At 41.0% G+C, this 11892-nt stretch overlaps 1 protein-coding gene across 1 annotated transcript in view; it reads right to left on the bottom strand.

The window, feature by feature from the left end:
- Window positions 1-11437, bottom strand: part of CAMSAP2 (calmodulin regulated spectrin associated protein family member 2) — a 118787-nt gene extending 107350 nt beyond the window's left edge. The window contains exon 1 of the mRNA XM_023224719.2: window positions 10912-11437. Within this exon, the coding sequence (XP_023080487.1) occupies window positions 10912-11050 (139 nt within the window). The 5' untranslated portion in view covers window positions 11051-11437. The remainder of the gene's footprint in view (window positions 1-10911) is intronic.
- Between the last annotated feature and the right edge of the window lie 455 nt (window positions 11438-11892).

Raw genomic sequence — 11892 nt, 5'->3', positions numbered from 1 at the left:
CCCCCCCCCCCCCCCCCCCGCGCGCACACACACACACACACACACACGCATTTGTGTGGGAGGTAGGAAGGAATGAGAGAGAATAAAACAAATGGGACAAAATATTAACAATTGGTAAATCTGGATAAAGGGTATTTGGGAATTCTTTATACTATTCTTACACATTTGAAATTATGTTGAAAAAGTTACAAAACTTCAAAATGCCCCAAACCATTCTTTTCTCCCACACTTGATGATCTTTCAGCGTTCCTTACATCAATAAAGTACACCACAATCCATCAAGCTGAGCAAGTCAGAAACCTAGGAGTCATCGTTAATGCCTCCCTCTCCTTCAACCCATAAATAAAACCCATTACAGAATCCAGTCTAAAGTCTTCCCCTTCTCACAATCTCAAGACTCCAGGTTCTGGTTCTCCCTAGTTCAGGCGACCAGCACTTTTTATCTTAATTACTACATTTACTCCGAATTTTGTCTTCCCACATTCACTCTGCTCCCCGCTCCAAACCATTCTCTACTATAGCCAGAATTTGCTTATTTCCCATAAGCAAATTTGGTCATGTCACGCATACCACCCCCATCCCCAAGGGTTTCCAATGAATTCTCACTTCTCTAAGGATTAAAATCCTTCCTCTGGCCTACAAGAATGGAATGATCTTATCCCTGCCAGTCACATTCAGTTCCTGGAAACCAAGTTCTCTTCCACTCCAGAGCCTTTTCACATTCTCTGGAATGTTCTCCCTATTCTTTACCCCCTTTCAGATTCTCAGGGGCCAGTGATCCATTCAGTCTGGTCCAATTTCCCCCTCATAAAGAAAAAGAATATAGCATTTATCCTGCTGTCCCTGTACCTCAATGTAATAAAATTTTACTTTTGAGACTATACAATTCTACTATAAATAAAGATGAATACGCTTGTAAAATGTAGATGAAATGTTCGAAGGTATTTTAAATATAGATAAGAAGCTAGTTTTAAAAGTTTTGTGTTAAATAAAGGTAAGCAGTTAATAGCACACATACATGAAACATAGAAAGGGGTGGAAAAAACAAGATACCTAATATTTATGAGGCACCTATGTATTAAATATTCATGATACACTAAATATACTAAGTACTAAATATTCATGACATAGTAAATATGCATGACACTAAACAACAAGAGTCAATGAACACATGAGCACAATATTCATGAGTCCTTAATTCAGCTACCCATTGGTGATGAGCAGTCTGGCCCATGTGTCCTCTGCCCAAGGAACAAAGCCCATGGCTTATGGCAAGCTACAGCTGTGGCAGGCTTCCTTGTCCCATGTCTAATAGAGCAAGTGTGTAACACTGGCCTGTGTCTCTGTGGGCCTCTTTGTTCAAACCTCAGTTCTGGTCCTGGTGACCACACTATCAGCAGAGAAGGCTAATGTAGTAGAGAGAGGACATATGAAATGTACATACTGCAGGATTCAGGAAGTGTGGTCCTTCCTCCCTGCTTGCACCCCATCCTAAGTGTTTTAACTCATCCTATCTCTTTCCTCTTGCTTCTCTCTAAAAACTGATTTAACAAATTACATAGTTTGAACATTTTAAGTTGTTCTGTGAGCTTTCTGTTCTGTGACCTCTAGGCTAGTTTTGTATGGCATGTACTTAGAGGCTACCATTGGATCAAGGTAATTTCCCACACAGCACTCAGGGTAATCAAATAATAAAGGGAAATTTATTTTTAAAACAGCATTCCAGCTAATAAATACAGAAGTCATGACAGAGAGAAAACTAGACATTAAGTATCTTGTGGTAGAAGTACACATCACCTATAAAGTATACCAAAAAAAAATCAAACCTGAATGCAATCAATCCTCTAGATCTAACTATCAATTTACAACGAATACAGAGGACAGAGAAACTTGTTAATATCATGGAGTTCCAAACTGTAGGAAACTTTATAGGACAAATACTCTGGTTTATCCAACAAATAAATTGCAAGGAAGATAAAATGAGATGGGAGCCTATACATTAAGAAAAAAAAAAAAAATCTTCTGGTCATATATTCCTAAAAAAAAAGAAAAAAAAGAAAAAAAAAAACACAACAATGTAAAGAGACATCAACCAGTTGCAAAGTATAGCCTTTAGATGGCTCCTGACTAGAAATAAAACTGTAAAATAATAAATATTTGGCTGGACGCGGTGGCTAACACCAGTAATCCCAGCACTTTGGGAGGCCGAGGTAGGCGGATCATGAGGTCAGGAGATCTAGACCATCCTGGCTAACACAGTGAAACCCCGTCTCTACTAAAAATACAAAAAATGAGCTGGATGCGGTGGCAGGTGCCTATAGTCCCAGCTACTCGGGAGGCTGAGGCAGAAGAATGGTGGGAACCCGGGAGGCGGAGCTGGTAGTGAGCCAAGATTGCCACTGCACTCCAGCCTGGGCAACAGAGCGAGACTCGTCTCCAAAAAATAATAAAATAAATTTAAAAATAAAAAATATTTATGAGACCATCAGAAATCTTCATATTGATTTGATGATATGGAATCCTATGATTACAACAGTGCTGTGATGGCTGTGCCATGATTACATTTTAAAAAGGGAGTGGACTTACAGAAATACATACTGATATATGTATATATGGGATGACACGATGTTTGGAATTTGTTTCAAATAATTGGCAGTGATGGGGAATGTTTAGAGACGAATCAAGATTGGCCATAAGTTGATGATGGCAGGGGCTGGATAATGGATACATGAAAGATTATTGTTATTGTATATATTTGAGATTTTCTATAATCAATCCTTCTGTTTGAAGAGAAAGAAAAAAGCAAGACAAGAGTGTAGAACTTTCAGTGATTAGAGAAGAGCTCTGAATGGTGTGGTACATAGATATGAGATCTAGAACTGCTACAGCCATTTTCTGCCATGAGACTAGACAGCCTAAGAATGAAATCCACACATGAACAAGGGCACAGCTAAAAGAATCACACAGAAATGAAGCTACAGCCCTGATCAAATCAAAACCAAAGCCCATCCCACTTGAGGACTTTTTCAGAAACAATAAATCCTCTTTACTATTTGTACAATGTACAAATGCAATTTGAGGTGGATTTTTTGTTACAAGTGAGGACAGCATAACTAATACAATCTCCCATTTACTTTAAACCTAGTCATGCTTCTGTCTCTACATTCCCCTCAAAATGTTCTCAGCAAAATCATCAATAACTTCCTTGTTGCTAAATCTAATGGATCTTTTTGAGAGTCCTCAATTAATCTTTCTCATCTACACCTCATATTCCTTCATCCTCAATGTTCTCTTCCCTAGTCTTCTGAGACTCCACATTCTCCAGTTTTCTTTCTAATTACCCTATGCCTAGCTCCTTTGCTGGCTCGCCTGTCTTGGGTCCTTTCTTTCTCCATACTATCCCTCAAAGTGACTGGCAGTCAGCTGGGTGGGGTGGCTCACACATGTATTCCCAACACTTTGGGAAGCCAAGGCAGGAAGAGTGCTTGAATCCAGGAGTTCAAGACCAGCTTGGGCAAGATAGTGAGACTTCCTCTCTACAAAATATTTTCAAAAAAATTAACCAGGCATGTAGTCCAGCTACTCAAAAGGCTGAGGCAGGAGGATCACCTGAGCCCAGAAATTTGAAGCTGCAATGAGCTATGATCACATGACTGCACTCAGCCTGGGTGACAGTGAGACCTTATCTCTAAAAAAAAGGAACTAGAACGGGCGCAGTGGCTCACACTTGTAATCCCAGCACTTTGGGAGGCCAAGGGGGACGGATCATGAGGTCAGGAGATCGAGACCATCCTGGCTAACACAGTGAAACCCCGTCTCTACTAAAAATACAAAAAATTAGCTGGGCGTGGTGGCGGGCACCTGTAGTCCCAGCTACTCAGGAGGCTGAGGCAGGAGAATGCCATGAACCCAGGAGGCGGAGCTTGCAGTGAGCCGAGATCGCATCACCGCACTCAAGCCTGGGCGACAGGGTGAGACTCGGTCTCAAAAAAAAAAAAAAAATGTGACTAGTGAGTGGTAGTCACCTATTTTTTAATTACCACCTATAACTCTCATCCCTGAGGTCTTCTAAGCTCCATACATGAATTTCCACGGGCCTAGTGCACACACCATCATTTTATATGTTCCTCAAACTCAATATGGTTCTTTCCCCCTTCTCTCTTAAACACACACACTGGGCCGGGCGCGGTGGCTCAAGCCTGTAATCCCAGCACTTTGGGAGGCCGAGACGGGTGGATCACAAGGTCAGGAGATCGAGACCATCCTGGCTAACACAGTGAAACCCCGTCTCTACTAAAAAATACAAAAAAACTAGCCAGGCGAGGTGGCGGGCGCCTGTAGTCCCAGCTACTTGGGAGGCTGAGGCACGAGAATGGCATGAACCCGGGAGGCGGAGCTTGCAGTGAGCTGAGATCCGGCCACTGCACTCCAGCCTGGGCGACAGAGCGAGACTCCGTCTCAAAAAAAAAAAAAAAAAAACAAAACCACACACTGGCCCTCTTCCACTGTTCCCTTTCTCACAAAATAGAATCTTAACACTTCCCAAAATCTCATCTTTTCTTCCACATATCCAATCAATCACCAAGCCTTTTCCTTTACATTCATCCACTTCTTTCCATATCCACCACTACCATCTACATTCAAGACGCCATCATCTCTCACCTGAACCATAATAACTTCCCAACTGGTTTCCTCCTTCACAACTCTTGGCCCTCCTCCAATTCATTTTCTACTGTTTCCAAGACATCTTTTTAAAAATTGTGGTAAAATATACATTACATAGACTTCACTATTTTAACCATTTTTAAGTGTATTCCAAGAGATTTCCTAAAACAAATCTTCTGATGATTTCATCTTGCTTAAAACAAACTGACTGGCTCAGGGTCCAGGTGGGAAGAAGACTTCTCACAAGATCTACTCTTTTATACCTTTGAGTTTTGAATCTGTACCTGTATACTTATTTTTAAAAACTTTTTAACTGTTAATAAATTTTCAAGAACCTATAATAAAGACCTCTAGCATCTATTTTTTAAAGGGTAGGTAATAGAAAATATTTCTGCTGTTTCAAAATCTGTTGTGAGACAAAATTCTATAAAACATGTAAATTAGAAATAAGTTTACATGGTCAAAAATCTATTTTATTATCATCATCAACCAGGCACGAAGGCTCACGCCTGTAATCCCAGTACTTTGGGAGGCCGAGGCAGGCAGATCACTTGACCCCAAAGTTCGAGATCAGCCAGGCCAACATGGCAAAGCCCTGTCTTTACTAAAAATCCAGGAAGACTATAACTCAGAGGTTAAGATACAAATTTCAATATCACAAAGGCTTAGACTCTAATTTTGTTTCCACCTCTTACAAGTTGTATGATCAAGGGCAAGTTAGTTAACTCCTCTAAATCTCTCATTTTTTATTTTAAAAAGGGTGAACAATCATGTATTTCCTAAATTCTTATTTTCAAATTGAATATTTGTGAAATCAGTATGTCTTATAATTAATTTGTACTTCAATGTACAAAAAATCCTTTTTAGATCACAATAGTTGTCTTATAATATTGATACCAGTGATTCTCAACCTGGGCTCCTTTTGTTCCCCAGGAGACATCTGGAGATGTCTGGGGACATTCTGGGTTGTCACAGCTGGGGTGGGAGTAGGGATGGAGATAGGGAACACTACTGGCATCAGGTGGATACAGGCCACAGATGCTGCTAAAATCCTAGAATGCACAGGACAGCCCCCAACAACAAAGAATTACCTGGCCAATAGTTCTGCAGTTGAGAAATCCTGTTTTAGAGTCTTAGAAGAAATAAAATAATATCTACTTAATAGGTTCATTCTCCGAATCAAAACAAATGCATATAAAATGCTTAGAATAATAATTAGCACAAAGTACATGTTTAATACATGTAATAGTATTTTTTCTTTTTTTTAAAATCCAATGTGCTTAGGATAATTTAACTACTAAATAAATACCAAATTCCTTCACCTCACCCTTCACATAATTCTGTCTGTCTGTCTTTCAAGCTGGCTGTCTCACTGCTTCATTACATAAACCTCATCCAATCAATCCGGTCTATGTTGTTTCACTAGCACTACCTGAGTTTCACAACTCCATGCCTACATACAAACCATTTCCTCCATCTACCATGCCTACTTTCCATTCAGCCTATAGCTTAAATACCACCTCTACTAGAGAGGTCTTCCTTCACAGACCACTGATTGCTGGAAATGGCCTCTCCCCTGCCACCCCACTGCATCCTACCACCACCAGTCTCCCTCTGAATGTTATATTTCCAATTATACGGCTCTTATCTTATTTCTGAACTCTACTGTGGTTATACATTTATCATACCTCCCCTACTAAAGCATAAACTCTTAAAAGAAAGGCATAGCTTAAACACATAGGATTTGACACTGTTGAATCAGACCATTCTCCTTGAAACTTTCTCCTTCCAGGGCTTCAGTGTTACTACACTTTTTCTCTGTCAATGGCATCACAGTTCAGCTTGTCAGTCACCAAATCTCAAAATCTCAGGTACCTCATCCTTCTTAAAACCTCAGGTGACCTCATCCTCTTACACATTCCCTTTTCATTCAAACCATTTCCCATGTACCCGGTCACTTCGAAATACTAGAGATTAAATCTCTGCAACGTTTTTTCTATCATTTGTCTTATTTCCATTTTTTGACTTCTACCCATAGAGAACAGTAGTTATGAGTACAGGCTCAAGTCAAATTCCCTGGGTTCAGACCCCAGCTCCATTAGTTGGGTAACTCTGGAAGAGTTCCTAAGCCCCTGGGCCTCACTTTCCTCATCAGTAAAATTGGAATAAGTAACCGTTCCACCTCAAAAGGCTGTCATAAGGATTTAAATGATACAGTATGTATAAAGTGCTTGACACAAAGTGTAGGAGCTCAATAAATATTAGCAGCTTTATTTATTATTATTTCTTTTGAGACAGAGTCTCACTCTGTTGCCCAGGCTGGAATACAATGGCATGATCTCGGCTCACTGCAACCTCCACTTCCCGAGTTCAAGTGACTATCCTGCCTCAGCCTCCCGAGTAGCTGGGATTACAAGCACTTGCCACCACGCCCAGCTAATTTTTGTATTTTTAGTAGAGACGGAGTTTCACTATGTTGGTCACGCTGGTCTCGAACTCCTGACCTCAGGTGATCCACCCGCCTTGGTCTCCCAAAGTGCTGGGATTACAGTCTTGAGCCACCATGCCCAGCCTATATTAGCAGCTTCATTATCATACCCCCCCTACTTCAAGACCTCATGAACTTTTTTCTTATTTGTAAATTATTCTATTGACTACAAAGTCAAAGACAAAGGACCTCATCTTTTGCCCAGACTCCTGCAATAATGTCCCAAGCTGGCCCCTCTGCTACAGGTCTCTCTTAACCACAACGCTACCTACTGCTCTCAACAATCTTCATATATGCACAAGAGTCAGACCTTATATAGGACTTTGACAGCAAGATTTGTTAAGATAGACAAAGAAATGTAACAAGGTATATTTACAATAGGAAATATTTTATATCACTAAACTAAATGGTATACAAAGGAAAATAATAGTTGAGAAGATTGAAGTGATAAACTGACACTAGGAAGTGGGCCTTGAATTCACAAGAGGTTTTGCACCTACCATTGCCCCCAAAGGATTTAAGGGAACAGAACATTTAAAGAAAATTCTGTAAAATCTTTGCTTAAATGGGTTAAGCTCTTCAAATATAGAAAACGCACAAATAGTTGAACTACTTCCTCCTTTGCAATTTGGATTATCTATTTACTGTTTCAAATTCATCTATAAAAACTTATTCTTCATTTAATCAAACCTGTACCTGCATTCTTCCACAAAATAAACTCTTAAAATTTGGACTATTTGTAATACTTTTGTAATACTACTGTAAAGAGAAGAAAATGATTCAAGGCTCCCAAGACTTCAAATTAAGTAAATATTCCATATCTGCTTTCTAGGTATTACAACATTAGTGTTTTGTGGTTTCTTTTTGTTTGTTTGTTTGTTAAGTTCAATTACTTCGTTCTATGCTCACAATTTATTTCTAGCTATGATTTTAAATGACTTTTACGACACATGGTTATAAACTTGACTAGTTTTTCAGTACATCAAAAGTTAGAAAGTTTCTAACAGAAAACACCAAATCAGTGCCTGAAGACCCTGTAAGTCATTGTTAAAGGAGTGATTTTAGTAAATCATACTTGAAAGCTGGGTTAATGTTTTGAATAATTGAATATAATTATGTAATACCTTTGAAAAATGCTATCTATTAACCTCTCCTGCATAAGAGTATTGGCAGCAAATAAAGAATATTTACATTTAAAAAATTCCTAATTTTTTTCTATTCATTCCATATGAATTTATGCTTTGAAAGACTGTTGATAAAGAATAAACAAAATGGACAAACAGAACATTCTTAATAATGTATTAATATATTGTTACTAAGTCACTTAAGGTCTTCTAAACTTGTTTTGCATCCCACTTGAATATGGTCTTTTCATCCATTCCAACTGCTGCCAAGGCAAATGTAATAGCCAACAATATCATCTATCAGAAAATGAATTAAGATTTGCACAATTTTTAAAGAAAAAAATACTAGACTTCAATATGTACTTTGTGCACATTTTTCACACTTGCAGATAAAACAGTTACTCTGCAGAATGATATAGAGTAATAAGCAAAGACTTCAGAGTCAGACATGCAGAATACATCACTTGCCAGATGTTTAATCTTGTACAAATTAATCTGTGAGCCAGTTACCTTACCTGCAAAATGAGAACAGTATCTACAGGCTTGCCGCAGGAGTAAATGAAGTAGAGTGCTGGGTATCTAACAGGAGTGTTCCACCTCCACCAATATCTTACTACCCTTTGGAGTCAGACCTCAAATCAAAACTCATTTCTGCCACTTACTAACACTGTGATAGTAGTAAAGTTAACCTCTCTATGCACTGACTTCCTCCTGTTTTTTAAATGGGGAACACACTACCTACATCAGAGAGTTGTTTTGAATCCCTAATGTACAACTTAATGCAAAGCATCCAGCAGCAGACATCAGATTCCACTGATACTAGATTCCTTTCATTTCCTTTCTTCTTCAGGTGTGTTCAGTGTGTTCAAGTGGTCTAGAATCCACCAACCTGGCTGACACATATCCAGAAAGTAGGCCATTTTCTAGTTGGAAGCTTTTGTGTATGCACGGCAAAATTTTGACATCTGTATCCTATAGGCATCCTCTCAATTCCAGATGGAAAGAAAACATTTCTCTTATTCCCTTTGCCTTCCACTTCATACATACTACCTTTCCACATAGGTGACTATGTAAATTTAAATTTCCCTCTTTCCATGTTTGCTAAGCACTTAAATAGCCTTCATTTGCCATCCAAATAGATACTAGCTTCAGTGTGCTGCTTAAGTTAAAACCAAAATACATCTATTATTCTCACTGCTTCTATCAGTGGTGCCAGAACGTTTTTATATAAAGGCAGTAATAGTTTGTTTCTTCCTATGAGTTACACTAGACATTTAATCTCAAAGAGATGTTTAAAATATAAATTAGTTGAAAAGGATGTATTATATTTATTCCTGATGCCAGTTTAATATCAAAGCATGAAAATTCAAGTAAAATTAAGGCTGCCATAAACATAAAATCACACCAATGGGAAGTTTCCCCAAAAACAAATTCAAATAATTCTCCAAACACTGAGATTAATCTGCTATTTAAGTAGGATGTGTAAGTCCTGAAGATACTCAGTTGTGTGTAAGTTTAAGCAATAAAACTGAACTAAACCATTTACCAAAACATTACATAGTCCTAAAATTGGAAATTAGTCACCACCCCCCTAAAAAAACCCTATATTTAACATGTGGAAATTTGTGAGTACTAAGGAACTTTTCAACAAATATTTCATGTATCTAAAATTCACTAACTAGGGAATAGAAATCTTGTAAAATTACTCTTAAAAGTTACCAAATTACAGAAGCATCTTCCAATGAAAAGCAACTCTCTAATTTTTTTAGTATTTCACAACATGGGCTCCTAAAGCAACACTAAAGAATCACAACAGGAGGCCCTTTTCCTGTTATTTTGCAAAGACTGGGTTATGGAGGGAGTGTTTAACTGCTACTGCACTACACAATTTCTGTGTCAACAGCACATGCCTTCAAAAAACTCTTCTATTAAAAAAATTCCCAAAGTAGGGAGTTTTTGTTTCTTTTAATTTATGAAGCCAAAATACATTTGGAAAAAAGAATATGCCTCACTGATACTATGAAATGAAAACAGCACCCTACAGTCAGCAAACTGAACACTGGTTTTAAATAATTGATTTAGTAAGAACTTAACATGTGTGCAGAAGGCTGATACAGCCTTAAAGAATGCCAACAAAAATTAATACTGCACTCGACACAGGCCACCTTACATCCGACGGAGCCTGAATAGCAGCCATCATTACAAATGTCAAAATCAATACAGTACTATGCTATACACCCTCTCGCAATAATAAAGAAACCAAGTCAGATTTCTTGGTGGTGTAATCACAATTATGACTGAGACAAAAATGTATGCAGCACAATGAAGAAAATACCACAAATTAAAACCACTCTATGTAAAAACATAAAATTGCTCACTGGGTGGTGGAGGGGCAACATTTTGCCATCCAATAAAAGGAATCTGGCCAAATCCCACCTGACCATTCACGTGCCCTTCATTGAAGACCAAACCTGCTTTCCTTATTTCTCCTTTCTTTCTCTTCCTAGCCTCCCATAATCTCCCTGAACCTGTACGAGAAGACAGGCACGGAGAGGCATTCGAGAATCGGGAACAAAAACCAGGATGTGGACCACATCAGGAGGAAGAGGGGAGGGAAGGGGTGACACCACTAACCTGTCCCAAAGGCTTTGGCCACCAGCCAGGCCAGATTGCAGGCGATTTTGGCCCTGGAGAAATCATAGTGGTCAAAGGGCTTGATGGCTGGAACAATGAACGTCTTTCTCATCTCCCTGGGGTCTGCAGCATCCCCCATCTTTCACGGCGGCTCCTCGGGATGTCCCGGCCCTAACCTTCACATGGCGTGGCCTCGCCGCCACGGGGGTCGGGAGGGAGAAGCTGTTCAAACCATCGGGGCCCGGGCGACGTCCGCCCGGGCGCCGACGGGAGAGAAGCTCAGCTGTCCGTGCCGCGCGCCTGCCGCCTCCCGCGGGAGCCGCCGCCGCCGCCGCCGCTCCCGGGCATAGGAATGTGGCGGCGCCGTCTCCGTCCGTCCGTCCGTCCGCGCGAGGTCCGCCCCGCGCCCGCGCCCCTCCGAGCCACCCGCCCCGCGAGCCCGCGTGTGAGCGAGGCCGCCTCCCCTTTGTCTCGGTTTAGTCACACGGGCTGGGGGGAGGGTGGAGGCTGGAAGGGCCCGGAATTTTAAGGGAGGGGGGGTGGGGGAAACCTTCAACAATCACGTTGTGGAAAATGTCCCCGCCATCGCGATGCCCGCACGCCCTCGCCTCCCTCTCCCCTTCCCTCGGAGCGGGGAGACCCCTCAGGCCCCGGGTGGGCGGAGGGACGAGCAGGACGAGGGCGAAGCACAGGGCGAGGTGGCCCACCCAGTGCAGCCCGGCTGCGGCCCGCGGGAGACGCAGCAGCGGAAAACGTCAAAATCACTGCGGCTCGCAGGCCGCCGCCGACCCGTCCCCTCCTCTGCGCTCCCTCCCGTCGCGGTCTCCTCCTTTCCCTGCCGCCGTCGCCGCTGCTGTCTCCCGGATCTTCCTCCCTTGCTGACGGCGAAGGTGGTGGCCAGTGAGAGGCCGCGAATCCCAAGCTCTCAGTTCCTGTCTTATCAGTTATGTCCTTGTAATTTTTTCCTGCCCTCTTTTCTGC

The sequence above is a fragment of the Piliocolobus tephrosceles genome, chromosome 1, assembly GCF_002776525.5.
Source record: "Piliocolobus tephrosceles isolate RC106 chromosome 1, ASM277652v3, whole genome shotgun sequence".
NCBI classification, from domain to species: domain Eukaryota; kingdom Metazoa; phylum Chordata; class Mammalia; order Primates; family Cercopithecidae; genus Piliocolobus; species Piliocolobus tephrosceles.
This window is presented reverse-complemented; position numbering and strand designations above follow the sequence as displayed.